Here is an 18,128-nt window from a genome sequence, read left to right on the forward strand (position 1 = left end):
TATTAAAGAAGGTTAGTTTGTTAGTTGGTCCCCAGTGCTCCTCATCATATTGTATTCTGAATACAGTTTCATTTTGTGTTAGTTTGGCCTCAGTGCTTGTTATTGTATTTTCTTGGTGTTTCCACAATCAGGGAGTTTTAAAAATACAGCCGTATTTTACTCTTCATACAGGGTACTTAAACATTGGTTACTCTTTTAAGCAGTGTAAACAGGGGGCCAATTCTTCCAGGCGATTTTGACTACATTGTCAAAAATCGCCTAGGAGGAGGTTAGGCAGAATCGCCCCGTGTGTACACAGCGGGTGACAGCAATGCGCGGCCCCGTAGCATCGCTATCACCAAGCTAAATGGACATTGCAGGCAAGAATATTTTGACTAAACTCCGTCTGCACTGTGTATTTGGATGCGGAAGGCAGGAAGCAGTTATCTGTCGGCTAACTACATCTTGATTACATGCAGGGCTCAGTCCAAATAGTAGGGACCGACTCCTGTGTGTAAACCCCTTTAGGAATGGTAACTTCTCTAAAAGGTGCCCATACACGTTACAATTATTGTATAGAATATCGCATCTCGGTTTTGCGATGATGAGATCTAGTACAAAAAGTATGTGCAGCACATACTTTTTGTACTAGATCTCATCCCAAAACCGAGATGCTAGATTGTATACAAAATTATACACAATAACTGACGTGTATGGGCACCTTAAGGAATCAGCCTATTCTACAGCTGACAGAAAAGATTAGCCATACAGTTAAAAAAAAATATATATATATATATATTACAAAGCACAGATCTGTCAATCAATTCCTATGAAAAAAGGATTAGGGATTTTACAAACTAGCTTTTGTTGGTTCTCAAAGGGATCATTTAAAAAATAAAAAAAAAAATCATCAAGTTAGTCTACTGCACTACATTCCAGACACGCCCTATTATTTAACATACAGTATAGGAAATGGCATACACTAAGGGCCTTATTCTAGTTCACTCTGACAAAATCCTTCTTAGATGGAAAAAACCATGTGCACTGCAGGTGGGGCAGATGTAACTTGTGCAGGGAGAATTAAATTTGGATGGGGTTTTACGTCAAAGTGAGCTCTATATTGCAGTGTAAAAATAAAGCAGCCCTGCACAGAAACAACCCTGCACAGAAACAAAATAATAATCACGGGAGGGGGGGGTGGGGGGGTGTTCGCAGGGGAACGCGCGCGGGGGGGTGCGGGAGTAATGGTGGATGTGGAGTAATGGTGGGTGTGTACTGTAGCCCTGGCTGGGCGGGGGGAGGTGATGTCAAGGGGGTGGGGTGTGTAGAACGTTATACCCATAGAACACTTTTCCCTGGGGGGGTGCAGATTTGTGTATCCCGCTGGGCGGGAACGTTATATACACAGGGGATGAGTGACAGATCTGGAGAATATCTATATTTCTATGGGCAGTATTCAATGAGAAAAATTCGCCCTGTTTTATGGTGAATTTGTGCTTTTTTCGCCTTAGACGGAGCATTTTGCTCTCCAAAAGCGAGCAACCCTATTCAATGTGAAATATTCGCCGTCTTTTTAAGTGATTTTCGCCGTCTCTCTCAGTGTAGCAATTCTCCATCTTTTCATGGAGAGCTGGAATGTGAACGGTTTTTTTTTTTTTATTTTGGTGTAAAAAAAAAAAATCAGGATTTTTTTTCCGTGAAGGGGCATGTTATTTTTATTCATGTGCTTATAGTACATGAATATATATTTAAATTAAAAAAAAAATATTTAATTATTATTATTTTTTTTACACAGAGCAGCCAGCAGGGGGCCGGAGCTCTCGAGCCGCTCATTAGATATTCATATATTCACTGCATCCGATCATTACATATGCACGATCGAGTGCAGTGAATACTGGGTCCCCCGCTGGCTATAGGGGGGGCAGCTTATGCTGCCTGGGTCCCGGGGAGCCCACCTCCCCTCCACATATGTTCTGAGGCAGCCAGGGAGACTTTAATCTCCCTGGCTGCCACCGTCCCACGGCTCCCTGCCGCGGATGCTCGTCCGCTGCAGGGGTTAAGACTCGCCGCGAGTGGCGGCGAGTCTTAACCACATTGAATAGAGGGAGCAGGAGTGGCAGCGAGCCCTCCGGAACAGGGCGAGTGAAAAAATCTCTCGCCATGCACGGCAAATTTTTTTCATTGAATACTGCCCTTGATCGATCTATCTATCTATATATAGATATTAATTAATATAGCAGAGCACCAGAGATAGGCCCCAGCACAGAGGAGACAGTAGTACAACAAATACACAGTTAGAGCCGACTGTCCTCCTTGCTAGGGTGATCCCACCCTAAGCAGAGAGGAGAACAAAGTACACAGCAGCACTGAGGGAGACAGGCCCCAGCAGCACCAACAACACACCCTCTCCCAACCCGCTCCTAGACTGGAGTGAAGATGGCGGGCGCGGGAGCCGCTATTTAAAGCCTCGCGAAATCCGGCGCCGGGCGATGAATCCGGGCGAGCGGGCAAAGCGTCGAGTCACGTGGGAATCTCAGAGCACTGCTCTGAACCGGGCTCAGCTTGATGACGTTCGTGGGGGCTCGGATCTCCGGAATCCGAGTCCGCACATCTCTATATAAAATAGTACTAATTCACATTACACCACGCACTGTAATGCCCCCAGTACACATTATAGCACCCACCGTTATGCCCAGTACACATTCTACCACATAAGTGCTGCTTACCTATATGCTCGTTGCAGGGGTTACATGCTGGTTGCCCAGGGGGCATTTTGTGCTCGATGCCCAGGATGCATTTTATGTTTATTGCCCAGGGGGCATTTTATGCTAGTTGCCCAGGGAGCTGGAAAAGCTAATACACTGCTCACCAGAGTAGGTGAGCAGCGGGTGTCTGCACGGCGGGGAAGTGGATGTGGCTGGAATAGCTGACACACTGCTCTGAGTTGAGCAGCCACATACAGTACCCTTTCAAACAGACAGCCCGCTCACCTCTTCTGTTGAGAGCGGCTGTCATATTAGCATCCTGCTCTCAGCAGCAGACGGACACTGGACTTATGCAGTGGCAGGACACCGTGCGGCTTTTGAAATAACACAAACCACTACTGATTGGCTGCCTGGTGGCCACTGGATCCCTGCGGCTGCTACAGTGATTGGCTCACAGCCGGCAGCACAGCACATGCCCAGGGACGCTTCGTTGCCAGTGCGAATTTACATGAATGGGGACAATTTGTTGGTACATGTAGCTCCCGCTGCTTACAGACACAGACACGAGCCATGTGTGTAAGTGGTGGCCGGGAGCCTTCCGCAGTCAGTGAGTGTAGTGTGTGTGTAAGCGGCGCCTGCGGGAGCTGCGTGTCCCGACTCCCGACCGTTGGTCTGTCTGTCCCCAGGCAGCACTCGGCACTGAAGTAAGAGGTCCCCAATCCAGAGTTTCTGCGGCACCGTGGCAGTGAAAATTCTTGTTGGGGTGAGGGGTTTAATTGCCAGCCACCCACAGCAATCGATTGCCGGGTGGCTGGGTGCAGTTATCTTCCAATTGTGCAAATAGACCAGCCTTGCAATAGGCCTGTAAGTCCATACTGTAAATAAACAGTTAGTCACTAAACCTAAACAATATTGAGCTATTGTATTTGTCACATACGGTACTCACTCAGAGACCTCCTTTTTATGTATATGGGATTTTCCGCTTAGTACAAAAGTTAAAATTAACCCCTTCCCGCCCTGAGACGTACCGGTACGTCACTGCAGCGAGGTAGTTCGCGCAACTTGCCGTACCGGTACGTCCCCGCCGTGTCATGTCACCTTGTCAAGTGACAAGGTGACATAGTAACGATGGCTGCTGTCATCGACAGCAGTCGATCACTGCAGTGCCCCGGCGGACCAATCAGAGTGGTCCCGCCCCGCCGATCGCTGTGATTAGTCAGTCCTGACTAAACCAATCACAGCCTTTTAATTGATACAGGAAGTTTTGGCTTCTCTTCCCGGGCTCTAACCGTCTCACTCGTGTTAGAGCCTTGGAGAGAGCTGTGTCAGAGCTGTGACAGAGCTGTATTTAGTGTAAAAAAACTAAAATTGCGCCGATCACCACATCACCCACCCTGTGCTGGGATCACCCTCCCTGTGGTCATCTGTGCTGGGATCACCCTCCCTGTGGTCATCTGTGCTGTGATCACCCTCCCTGTGGTCATCTGTGCTGTGATCACCCTCCCTGTGGTCATCTGTGCTGTGATCACCCTCCCTGTGGTCATCTGTGCAGTGATCACCCTCCCTGTGGTCATCTGTGCAGTGATCACCCTCCCTGTGGTCATCTGTGCAGTGATCACCCTCCCTGTGGTCATCTGTGCAGTGATCACCCTCCCTGTGGTCATCTGTGCAGTGATCACCCTCCCTGTGGTCATCTGTGCAGTGATCACCCTCCCTGTGGTCATCTGTGCAGTGATCACCCTCCCTGTGGTCATCTGTGCAGTGATCACCCTCCCTGTGGTCATCTGTGCAGTGATCACCCTCCCTGTGGTCATCTGTGCTGTGATCACCCTCCATGTGGTCACCACCTAATTTTGTGTGTTGTGATCTGTATAATTTTTCTGTACTTTATCCGTACACTATAATTTTTCTGTAGGTGATCCGTACACTATATTTCTGTGCGTGATCCGCATACTATATTTCTGTACCTTATCCGTGCACCATAATTTTTCTGTGCATTTGTACCCCATAATTTTTAAGTGCATTTGCACATTATAATTTTTAAGTGCATTTGCACACTATAATTGTTAAGTGCATTTGCACACTATAATTTTTAAGTGCATTTGCACACTATAATTGTTAAGTGCATTTGCACACTATAATTGTTGAGTGCATTTGCACACTATAATTTTTAAGTGCATTTGCACACCATAATTTTTCAGTGCGTTCGCACACCATAATTTTTCTTTACGTGGCTTAATTTTTCTGGAAAATTGTCAGTGCTACAAAACCCCACACGTGTTGAAGCACCTCATAAATACATCCACCAATAAAACTATGGCCCGCCGAACATATACTGCCGAGGAGGCATACGAGTTTCTGGCCTCTGAAACTGAGTCTGCTAGCGAGGATGAGACAAATTTCCGTTTGTCATCCTCTTCATCATCTAGTGACTCTGATGAACCCCCAAGGAGGCAACGCAGGACTCCCACTGCAGTAGTCGAGTCCTCTGACCCCACATGCACAACCCCTGAAAACTATGTACCCCAGGTCCCTGAGTTCACAGGGAATCCAGGAATACAATTCAATTCAGCAGGGTTTAGAGAGCTGGACTTTTTAAAAAAAATTTTTTAGTGATGATTTAGTTGATCTAATGGTCACCCAGACTAATGTTTATGCCCAACAATTTATTGAGCAAAACCCCACCTCTAATTATGCCCAGCCCCGCAAGTGGACCCCTGTACATAAAAATGAAATGGTTATATTTTGGGGCCTTGTACTGTGCATGGGGCTAGTGAAAAAGCCCACGATTAGGTCCTACTGGAGCACAGACATCTTATACAATACACCAATGTTCCGTGTGGCTATGTCAAGGACCCGCTTCGAAGCGATCCTTAGGTTTCTCCATTATAGGGATAATGCACAGTGCCCACCCCGGGATGACCCCAATTATGACCGGTTATATAAACTTAGACCCCTAATAGCCCATTTTAGTACCAAGTTTGCCCAAGCATACATCCCCGAGAACCACATTTCAATAGATGAGTCCCTGGTACATTTCAAAGGGAGGCTCCAATTCCGCCAGTACCTGCCAAGTAAGAGGGCAAGGTATGGCGTGAAGATGTACAAGCTGTGTGAGAGTACATCAGGGTACACACACAAATTTAGGATATATGAAGGTAGAGACACAAAAATAGACCCCCCACAATGCCCCCCCTTACTCGGAATTAGTGGGAAGATAGTGTGGGATTTGGTGCACCCACTGCTGGACCAGGGATACCACCTGTACCTGGATAATTTCTATACCAGCGTCCCACTATTCAAAAGCCTCGCTTCCAGAAGTACTGTGGCATGCGGCACTGCACGTAAAAATAATAGAAGCCTCCCTAGGTCGCTGCTTGGGCAAACACTTAGAAGGGGCTAGAGCAGGGCATTATGCAGCGACAATGTACTGTGTGTCAAGTATAGGGACAAGAGAGATGTCCTTATCTTGACAACAGTGCATGGCCATAGCAGCACCCCTGTCCCAGTGCGGGGCACAAGTACCGAAACCCCAAAACCCAACTGCATTGTGGATTATAATAGGTACATGGGGGGGGTCGACCTGTCAGATCAAGTGCTGAAGCCTTACAGTGCCATGAGAAAAACAAGGTTCTGGTATAAAAAATTAGCTGTACACATAGTACAAATGGCACTGTACAACGCATTTGTACTACATCGATGTGCAGGCCAAAGGGGGACATTCCTGGAGTACCAAGAGGCAGTAATAAAGGCCCTTATTTTTGGCAACCAGGAACAGGGGGGCCCTAGTACTTCTGGAAGCGAGGCCTCGCGAATTGTACCAGGGCAACATTTTCCGAATGAAGTCCCCCACACTGGAAAGAAAGGAAGGTCCCAGAAACTATGTAGAGTATGCTACAAAAAGGGGATAAGAAAGGACACAACTTACCAATGTGAAACCTGCCCCACACAACCCGGCTTGTGTATCAAAGATTGTTTTAAGATATATCACACTTCCCTTGAATTTTAATGTTTTAAAATTTATTTAGATGTACTCCACACAGCTTGTACAAAGAGCCGCATGCCATTACCTTCCCTTCTGAGTCTTGCCATGTGTCCAAACAGAAATTTACAAACACATATATGCTATTGCCATACTCAGGAGAAAAAGCACCCCATAATATGTTACACAATTTCTCCTATTAACCCTTGTGAAAATGGCACATTTTGATCTAAAGCTACATATTAATGGAAAAAATTAGTTTTTTTTTATTTTCACAGCCCATAACAATTTGACAAAACACCAGTGGGGTCAAAATGCTCACTACGGCCGTAAGTGAGTTCCATGAGGGGGGCTAGTAACAAAAAGGTATCACTTGCTTGGGATTTCCACTGCACAGGTACAATATGGGCTCTGCAAATGCAAGATGGCGCCCGAAAACCATTCCAGCAAACTCTGTGATAAAATGGCACTCCTTCCCTTCTGAAGCCTGCTGTCTGCCCAAATAGCGTTTTACAACCATATATGGGGTATTGCCATACTCAGGAGAAATTGTGTAACAAATTTTGGGGTGCTTTTTCTACTATTGCCCTTTGTGGAAGTATAAAATTATGGGGTGAATCTACAAATTAATGGAAAAAATTACATTTTTCATTTTCACGTATCGATGCCTAACAATTTGACAAAACACCAGTGGGGTCAAAGTACTCACTATACCCATAGATGAGTTCCTTGAGGGGTGTAGTTTACAAAATGGTATCACTTGTTGGGGTTTTTGACTGCTCTGATACAACAGGGGTTCTGCAAATGCAACATGGCGCATGAAAACCATTCCAGCAAAATCTGCGCCAAAAACGCCAAATGGTGCACCTTCCCTTCTGAAGCCTGCTGTCTGCCCAAATAGTGTTTTACAACCATATATGGGGTATTGCCATACTCAGGAGAAATTGTGTAACAAATTTTGGGGTGCTTTTTCTACTATTGCTTTTTGTGGAAGTATAAAATTATGGGGTGAATCTACAAATTAATGGAAAAAATGACATTTTTCATTTTCACGTATCGATGCCTAACAATTTTACAAAACACCAGTGGGGTCAAAGTACTCACTATACCCATAGATGAATTCCCTGAGGGGTGTAGTTTGCAAAATGGGGTCACTTGTGGGGGGGTTCCACTGTATTGGTGCTTCGGGGGTCTTGCTAATGCGACATAGCACCCACCATTCATTCCACCAGAATCTGTGCTGCAAAATCCAAATATCACTCCTTCCCTTCTGAGTCCTGCCATGCACCCAAATGGTATTTTTTGGTCACATATGAGGCATTGCCGTACTCGGGAGAAATTACGGCACAGATTTTGGGGTGATTTGTCTCCTTCATTCCTTGTGAAAATTAAAAATTTTGAGCCAGAACTGCATTTTTGTGTAAAAAAATGTAATTTTGCATTTTCACAGCCCAGTTGTACCAAAATTGGTGAAACCCCTGGGGGTTTGAAATGTACACTATACCCCTAGATAAATTCCCTGAGGGGTGTAGTTTGCAAAATGGGGTCACTTGTGGGGGAGGTTCCTAACTTTTAGCATCTTATGGTGCCTAGAAACCTACATGGTGCCTAAAAAAATAATCTCATAAAAAGGAGGCTCCAAAATCAAGTAGGTGCTCCTTCTATTATGAAGCCTGTGGTTTGGTCAACGTGCACACTAGGGCCACATATAGGATATTTATGAAAACAAAAGAATTGGGGGAATCAATTTTTAGTCACATTTCTCTAGTAAAATCTACTGTGTTCCTTAGAAAAATGTATTAAAATTGCAAATCTGCAAAAAAAATGAAATTTTGAAATTTCACCTACACTTTGTTTTAATTCCTGTGAAACACCTAAAGGGTTAACAAACTTCCAAAATGCTGTTTTGAATACTGTGAGGGGTGCAGTTTTTGAAATGGCATCATTTATGGGGGTGTCTCACATACAAGTCCCTCAAAGTCACATCAGAACTGAACTGGTCCCTAAAAAAATCAGTGTTTGAAATTTTCTTGAAAATTTGAGAATTTGCTATTTATATTTTAAGCCTCCTAGTGTCCAAAAAAATTAAAAGGAGGTTGAAATAATGATGGCAACATAAAGTAGACATATGGTCTTTGTTAGTTATTAACTATTTTGAGTGGTATGATTATTTGTCTCACAAGCAGAAAATTTAACATTTTGCAAAATTTTCAATTTTTTGTCCAAATTTTGGTATTTTTCACAAAAAAACACAGACTGTATTGACCAAAATTTACCACTAACTTAAAGTACAATGTGTCATGAGAAAACAATCTCAAAATCAGTTGGATAAGTAAAAGCATTAGAAAGTTATTCCCACATAAATTGACACATCTGATTTGAAAAATAGGGCTGCGTCCTTTGGGCCCAAATAGGCCGCGTCCTTAAGGGGTTAAGTGCCTTAGACAAGTCTGACATCAGTATTTTTGCAACTAAAAGTAATAAAATACAGTAGAGTAGAGTAAGCAAAACAAATCAGAGTAATGCCATTTATAAATTACCTTTTACGTACTGGATATAAAAGATACTTGGGCCAGAATTCATTTCCCAGACAAACCGTTATATATGACCTTTCTCATGTTTTTTAATGGGGATATTTTCTATATCAACGGTGGGTTAACAATACATAAAAATGCCCAATAACTGCATCCATGATGACAAATAGGGGTTCACGTATCAAGAAGAGAAAAGAGTGGAGTAGCCGGCCAGTGGGAAGGTTGCCCAAAAGAAACCAATCATTTTATTTTATAAAGGGTGGTACAGACGTGCTGGACTTTATCCTAAAAAGGTGCGTACACAGGGGCCGATATACCAGCGATATTTCTGAAAGATGTTGTACACAGAGATATAGCTTCGGTAGTAGCACAGCTAAAGGAGATATATCGTGACTGAGGGCTTAGTGTGTCCTAATATTTTGTAGCAAAAAAAAAGAAAATAAGTAGATATATGATATATGTCTTGGGTGCACTGGGCTCAGTTAAAATATAAAAAGTCAAACACTTTATTTGTATGTATTAAAATTGTTCAATATGATAAACTCAAACAGTGAAATATTAAAAGAAAGGAAAGTGCAAAAGTAAGAAGATAGGAATATTATTTTAAAACATTAATAGGCTATTATTTATTTGCCCTCCTGTTTTTGTATAGAAGTCTGTTGCTGATTAGCTATACTAGTTATCTCTAGAGCAGGGTTCCTCAAACTATTTTGCCCTGGGACACCATCAGATAATAAAATATAATTACAGGACCCCAGCAAGATACTGCAGAAGGTCATCACATCACATGTGTAGTCAGCAGACAGCACATACATGGCAGCATTGTGGAGAAACAGGATGGGGAAAGTCTCCTTGAGTCACTGACTGAGATTAGAAAAGTCATCAGCCTGATGCTTAGCAACATGGAGTCACGACCTCATGCTGAAAAGGTCGGGACCCACTTTGGAGTCAGGGCACACAGTTTGAGAAACATTGCTCTAGAGCAGTGGTAGCCAACCCTAGCCCTCGAGAGCTACCAACAGTTCACATTTTCCAGACAACCTAGCTGCTGCATAGCTGTACTCATTAATCACTGACACATTTTAAAAGATACACAGATGGAGCTAATTAGCTCACTTGTGATTCTGTGAGGAGACCTGCAAAACATGCACTGTTGGTAGCTCTCGAGGACTAGGGTTGGCTACTCCAGCTCAAGAGATATTGGACATCATTCTAGTCCAGGGGTGGCCAAACCTGTCCTCAAGATCTACCAATGGTGCATGTTTTCCAGGCAACCTGTGGATCTATAGTAGGAATGAATGCAGCAGGATTGAAAATGTGACCATTAGTATTGACTACAGCTGTGCACCAGGTAGGTGATCTGGAAAACATGGACCGTTGGTAGATCTCGAGGACCGGTTTGGCCACCCCTGTTCTAGTCTGTTCACTCCCATGCACAGTCGCACAGAGAAGCAATGTTTTGTTTGTGCATATGCACAAAAACATTTATACGCATGTGCAGGCTCTTTGGGCGAATGGAAGCAGGGAATGGATTGCTCGTCGGGCCGTTCCCACAGAGCAGTGCAGATAGGGGGTGTAGGGCGGCGCCCAAGGAAATGTCAGCATTTCATGAGTACCCCATGAAATCACTGGGGGTTCCCATAGTAATTTGGACGGGACACGGGCTGCCGGCTGACATCAGCTGCCCGCCCTGTCTTAGGGGAAATGCCCGCAAATATAAGTCAGTCTCCAATGACTTATATTTGCATGGCCTGTAGAAATCAATGGATGGTCGATTAATATCTAATGATTTTGGCCCCGCACACAAGGCTACGAATGGATGTTTAGGCTAAAAAAGTCAGCAAGCATGCGGTGGGGGCAGGCGTTCCTTCGAGTGGCGTTTAGTTAGCTAGCAAAACAGCGAAAGTTGCAGCTTTGTGTGTCAACCAGAATGACCCCCAGTGTGTTTAGCATCTGACTGGCCACAGCTAATAAGAAGTATAGATCCTCCTCCTCCATAGGAGGACAAATAAAAATAATGGCCCATTATGAATATTATTTTAATCCACTATCTTCTTACTTTAGCACTTTCCTTTCTTTTAATATTTCACTGTTTGCGTTCATTATATTGAACAATTTTAATACATACAAATAAAGTGTGACTTTTATATTGTAACGCATCCCAGTGCACCCAAGACCTAAATCTACTTCTCTTCTTTCTTTTTGCTACGCATTGTTGTCATCTATGTATAGGTCGAATGTCCATTTTTGTGTCTCTGAAACACTGCCATCTGTTGGCATGCATGCACAAACACAGAGGCAATCATAAGTTAGAAGACTAGATTCCAAAGCATTTGCTTCGAGCGGGCTTACCAGTTACTATATAAGAAGTGGGTGGCACCTCATGAGAGCCTCATATAAATTTAACTTGACATAACGTTATGAGAGTCATCTGGGACAGTGGACAGTAAGAGAGATTGGAGTGAGACATTTATACTGGTGCGGGATACTATTTGCTAGAACGGTCATAATAATGTGCTTGGGGGCACAGTATAGAATATGTCTGGTGGGGCCAGTGTGGCATAGAATATGTAAGGGGCACTGCTAAAGTGCAGGAGTATAGTTTAAGGACAAGCCCATGGAGACGGCTCTCCTAAAAGTCTCAGTGTGCTGGTAGGCATGGAGCTGGTGCAACCTTCACACTTTGGCTCATTCAACGACAATATAGTCCTTTGAGGAATTTAAAGTTACCAAATTCATGGAGGCAGTACTGTGAATTACTACGCTAAACTGTGGGATAATCGCATACAGATGTGTACTCATACATTATTGCTCATAGCGCAATATTAAGGCTCCTAAATCGCAAGTTGTAAATAACTATTGGCATGTGTGAAGTCCCACACCATGTAATACACAGTTTAACCACTGGGTGGCGAATGTTCCATGTTAAGACTACAGCGCTGATTACAATGCCACAGAGGCTGGCCAATCACATTCTTCCTTTTATAAAAAAAAAATAATAATAATAATAATAATCTTTTCTACAAAATACAATGCCACGCTACCGCCCTGTACCAAGTACTGGATTTTAATCACAGATACAGCATGGTCATCTCAGCCCCAGCCATGTTGCTGCCTGTTCTGGAGTCCTGTTATTTAGTGATTTTGTCTTTACTCGGTGTACTAAGTTCGGGATTTGTTTTTTTCAGAATCAGCTTTATTTCTAAAAGTATTCCTGGTTATGTTCTAATTAAATGGAAAGAAACAAGTGATCCACTGTACCACTCGCTCGGTACTGTACAGTATCTCAAAAAATGACTTTCACATGGTCTCCACTGCTGTGCTGCCATGCAGTATACTGTAGGACAGGCATGTCCAACTGTGGCCCTCCAGATGTTGTGAAACTACACATCCCAGCATGATTTGCCACAGTTTTGCTATTAGAGAATGCTAAAACTATTGCAAAGCATGGTGGGATGTGTAGTTTCAAAACATCTGGAGGGCCAACATTGGACATGCCTGCTGTAGGATATAGGCCCTGTGATCATATACATGGGGCCCTTAAAGACATTGTAAAGTGACTTGTAATATTTGTACTCTGGTTATTCACATAATATACTGTCAAATTGAAGAAAAATATACTTACTTTTACAAGTAGGTGGAGAGGGGTCCCACAAGCTACTGGCATTGCATTTTATAAGATCAGACCCAATCAATGTGTAGCCTTTGAGACATTCAAATCCTATTGCAGAATTGAAAGTGTACGGGCCAGAAAATCCAGATGTTCTCACAGAGTTTGGGACATATGGATCAGCGCATAGCACGGCTACATAAGTAAGGACATAAAACTTTGTGTCAATACAAAAAGCAAAATTTATGAAACAAGTAATATATACACATATATATATATATATACACACATACACATATACACACACAGGGCTATTTTTGTGCAGGCTCCAGCAGGAACTTTAATCTCCCTGGCTGCCACCTGGCCATGCACGGCAAATTTTTTTCATTGAATACTGCCCTTGATCGATCTATCTATCTATCTATAGATAGATATTAATTAATATAGCAGAGCACCAGAGATAGGCCCCAGCACAGAGGAGACAGTAGTACAACAAATACACAGTTAGAGCCGACTGTCCTCCTTGCTAGGGTGATCCCACCCTAAGCAGAGAGGAGAACAAAGTACACAGCAGCACTGAGGGAGACAGGCCCCAGCAGACAGCCCCAGTGACAAATGGAGTTTAAGCCCCAGCAGCACCAACAACACACCCTCTCCCAACCCGCTCCTAGACTGGAGTGAAGATGGCGGGCGCGGGAGCCGCTATTTAAAGCCTCGCGAAATCCGGCACCGGGCGATGAATCCGGGCGAGCGGGCAAAGCGTCGAGTCATGTGGGAATCTCAGAGCACTGCTCTGAACCGGGCTCAGCTTGATGACGTTCGTGGGGGCTCGGATCTCCGGAATCCGAGTCCGCACATCTCTATATAAAATAGTACTAATTCACATTACACCACGCACTGTAATGCCCCCAGTACACATTATAGCACCCACCGTTATGCCCAGTACACATTCTACCACAGAAGTGCTGCTTACCTATATGCTCGTTGCAGGGGTTACATGCTGGTTGCCCAGGGGGCATTTTGTGCTGGTTTCCGGGGCATTTTACGCTCGATGCCCAGGATGCATTTTATGTTTATTGCCCAGGGGGCATTTTATGCTAGTTGCCCAGGGAGCTGGAAAAGCTAATACACTGCTCACCAGAGTAGGTGAGCAGCGGGTGTCTGCACGGCGGGGAAGTGGATGTGGCTGGAATAGCTGACGCTGCTCTGAGTTGAGCAGCCACATCCAGTACCCTTTCAAACAGACAGCCCGCTCACCTCTTCTGTTGAGAGCGGCTGTCATATTAGCATCCTGCTCTCAGCAGCAGACGGACACTGGACTTATGCAGTGGCAGGACACCGTGCGGCTTTTGAAATAACACAAACCACTACTGATTGGCTGCCTGGTGGCCACTGGATCCCTGCGGCTGCTACAGTGATTGGCTCACAGCCGGCAGCACAGCACATGCCCAGGGACGCTTCGTTGCCAGTGCGAATTTACATGAATGGGGACAATTCGTTGGTACATGTAGCTCCCGCTGCTTACAGACACAGACACGAGCCATGTGTGTAAGTGGTGGCCGGGAGCCTTCCGCAGTCAGTGAGTGTAGTGTGTGTGTAAGCGGCGCCTGCGGGAGCTGCGTGTCCCGACTCCCGACCGTTGGTCTGTCTGTCCCCAGGCAGCACTCGGCACTGAAGTAAGAGGTCCCCAATCCAGAGTTTCTGCGGCACCGTGGCAGTGAAAATTCTTGTTGGGGTGAGGGGTTTAATTGCCAGCCACCCACAGCAATCGATTGCCGGGTGGCTGGGTGCAGTTATCTTCCAATTGTGCAAATAGACCAGCCTTGCAATAGGCCTGTGAGTCCATACTGTAAATAAACAGTTAGTCACTAAACCTAAACAATATTGAGCTATTGTATTTGTCACATACGGTACTCATACTCAGAGACCTCCTTTTTATGTATATGGGATTTTCCGCTTAGTATAAAAGTTAAAATTAAGTGTCTTAGACAAGTCTGACATCAGTATTTTTGCAACTAAAAGTAATAAAATACAGTAGAGTAGAGTAAGCAAAACAAATCAGAGTAATGCCATTTATAAATTACCTTTTACGTACTGGATATAAAAGATACTTGGGCCAGAATTTCATTTCCCAGACAAACCGTTATAAATGACCTTTCTCATGTTTTTTAATGGGGATATTTTCTATATCAACGGTGGGTTAACAATACATAAAAATGCCCAATAACTGCATCCATGATGACAAATAGGGGTTCACGTATCAAGAAGAGAAAAGAGTGGAGTAGCCGGCCAGTGGGAAGGTTGCCCAAAAGAAACCAATCATTTTATTTTATAAAGGGTGGTACAGACGTGCTGGACTCTATCCTAAAAAGGTGCGTACACAGGGGCCGATATACCAGCGATATTTCTGAAAGATGTTGTACACAGAGATATAGCTTCGGTAGTAGCACAGCTAAAGGAGATATTTCGTGACTGAGGGCTTAGTGTGTCCTAATATTTTGTAGCAAAAAAAAAGAAAATAAGTAGATATATGATATATGTCTTGGGTGCACTGGGCTCAGTTAAAATATAAAAAGTCAAACACTTTATTTGTATGTATTAAAATTGTTCAATATGATAAACTCAAACAGTGAAATATTAAAAGAAAGGAAAGTGCAAAAGTAAGAAGATAGGAATATTATTTTAAAACACTAATAGGCTATTATTTATTTGTCCTCCTGTTTTTGTATAGAAGTCTGTTGCTAATTAGCTATACTAGTTATCTCTAGAGCAGGGTTCCTCAAACTTTTTTGCCCTGGGACCCCATTAGATAATAAAATATAATTACAGGACCCCAGAAAGATACTGCAGAAGGTCATCACATCACATGTGTAGTCAGCAGACAGCACATACATGGCAGCATTGTGGAGAAACAGGATGGGGAAAGTCTAAAATACTTCAACAGACTATTCAACAGATTATTCAGACTCCTTGAGTCACTGACTGAGATTAGAAAAGTCATCAGCCTGATGCTTAGCAACATGGAGTCACGACCTCATGCTGAAAAGGTCGGGACCCACTTTGGGGTCAGGACACAGTTTGAGAACCATTGCTCTAGAGATATTGGACATCATTCTAGTCCAGGGGTGGCCAAACCGGTCCTCAAGATCTACCAATGGTGCATGTTTTCAAGGCAACCTGTGGATCTATAGTAGGAATGAATGCAGCAGGTTTGAAAATGTGACCATTAGTATTGACTACAGCTGTGCACCAGGTAGGTGATCTGGAAAACATGGACCGGTGGTAGATCTCGAGGACCGGTTTGGCCACCCCTGTTCTAGTCTGTTCACTCCCATGCACAGTCGCACAGAGAAGCAATGTTTTGTTTGTGCATATGCACAAAAACATTTATACGCATGTGCAGGCTCTTTGGGCGAATGGAAGCAGGGAATGGATTGCTCGTCGGCCTGTTCCCACAGAGCAGTGCAGACAGGGGGTGTAGGGCGGCGCCCAAGGAAATGTCAGCATTTCATGAGTACCCCATGAAATCACTGGGGGTTCCCATAGTAATTTGGACGGGACACGGGCTGCCATCAGCTGCCCGCCCTGTCTTAGGGGAAATGCCCGCAAATATAAGTCAGTCTCCAATGACTTATATTTGCATGGCCTGTAGAAAATCAATGGATGGTCGATGACCATCTAATGATTTTGGCCCCGCACACAAGGCTACGAATGGATGTTTAGGCTAAAAAAGTCAGCAAGCATGCGGTGGGCAGGCGTTCCTTCGAGTGGCGTTTAGTTAGCTAGCAATACAGCGAAAGTTGCAGCTTTGTGTGTCAACCAGAATGACCCCCAGTGTGTTTAGCATCTGACTGGCCACAGCTAATAAGAAGTATAGATCCTCCTCCTCCATAGGAGGACAAATAAAAATAATGGCCCATTATGAATATTATTTTAATCCACTATCTTCTTACTTTAGCACTTTCCTTTCTTTTAATATTTCACTGTTTGCGTTCATTATATTGAACAATTTTAATACATACAAATAAAGTGTGACTTTTATATTGTAACGCATCCCAGTGCACCCAAGACCTAAATCTACTTCTCTTCTTTCTTTTTGCTACGCATTGTTGTCATCTATGTATAGGTCGAATGTCCATTTTTGTGTCTCTGAAACACTGCCATCTGTTGGCATGCATGCACAAACACAGAGGCAATCATAAGTTAGAAGACTAGATTCCAAAGCATTTGCTTCGAGCGGGCTTACCAGTTACTATATAAGAAGTGGGTGGCACCTCATGAGAGCCTCATATAAATTTAACTTAACATAACGTTATGAGAGTCATCTGGGACAGTGGACAGTAAGAGAGATTGGAGTGAGACATTTATACTGGTGCGGGATACCCTTTGCTAGAACGGTCATAATAATGTGCTTGGGGGCACAGTATAGAATATGTCTTGTGGGGCCAGTGTGGCATATAATATCTAAGGGGCACTGCTAAAGTGCAGGAGTATAGTTTAAGGACAAGCCCATGGAGACGGCTCTCCTAAAAGTCTCAGTGTGCTGGTAGGCATGGAGCTGGTGCAACCTTCACACTTTAGCTCATTCAACGACAATATAGTCCTTTGAGGAATTTAAAGTTACCAAATTCATGGAGGCAGTACTGTGAATTACTATGCCAAACTGTGGGATAATCACATACAGATGTGTACTCATACATCATTGCTCATAGCGCAATATTAAGGCTTCTAAATCGCAAGTTGTAAATAACTATTGGCATGCGTGAAGTCCCACACCATGTAATACACAGTTTAACCACTGGGTGGCGAATGCTCCATGTTAAGACTACAGCGCTGATTACAATGCCACAGAGGCTGGCCAATCACATTCTTCCTTTTATAAAAAAAAAAAAATAATAATAATAATCTCTTCTACAAAATACAATGCCACGCTACCGCCCTGTACCAAGAACTGGATTTTAATCACAGATACAGCATGGTCATCTCAGCCTTAGCCATGTTGCTGCCTGTTATGGAGTCCTGTTATTTAGTGATTTTGTCTTTACTCTGTGTACTAAGCTCGTAATTTTTTTTTTTTCAGAATCCGCTTTATTTCTAAAAGTATTCCTGGTTATGTTCTAATTAAATGGAAAGAAACAAGTGATCCACTGTACCAATCGCTCGGTACTGTACAGTATCTCAAAAAATGACTTCCACATGGTCTCCACTGCTGTGCTGCCATGCAGTATACTGTAGGACAGGCATGTCCAACGTTGGCCCTCCAGATGTTGTGAAACTACACATCCCAGCATGATTTGCCACAGTTTTGCTATTAGAGA

General features: G+C 43.8%; 1 protein-coding gene across 1 annotated transcript in view; it reads right to left on the minus strand.

Moving 5' to 3' along the window:
* The window catches only part of LOC146060049 (membrane cofactor protein-like), an 84,014-nt gene that overhangs the window by 35,648 nt on the left and 30,238 nt on the right, over positions 1-18,128 (minus strand). The window contains exon 8 of the mRNA XM_083172848.1: positions 12,826-13,005. Coding sequence (XP_083028974.1) covers positions 12,826-13,005 — 180 coding nt within the window. The remainder of the gene's footprint in view (positions 1-12,825; positions 13,006-18,128) is intronic.

This window comes from Crinia signifera, chromosome 2, assembly GCF_055691185.1.
Source record: "Crinia signifera chromosome 2, ASM5569118v1, whole genome shotgun sequence".
Taxonomy (NCBI): Eukaryota; Metazoa; Chordata; class Amphibia; order Anura; family Myobatrachidae; genus Crinia; species Crinia signifera.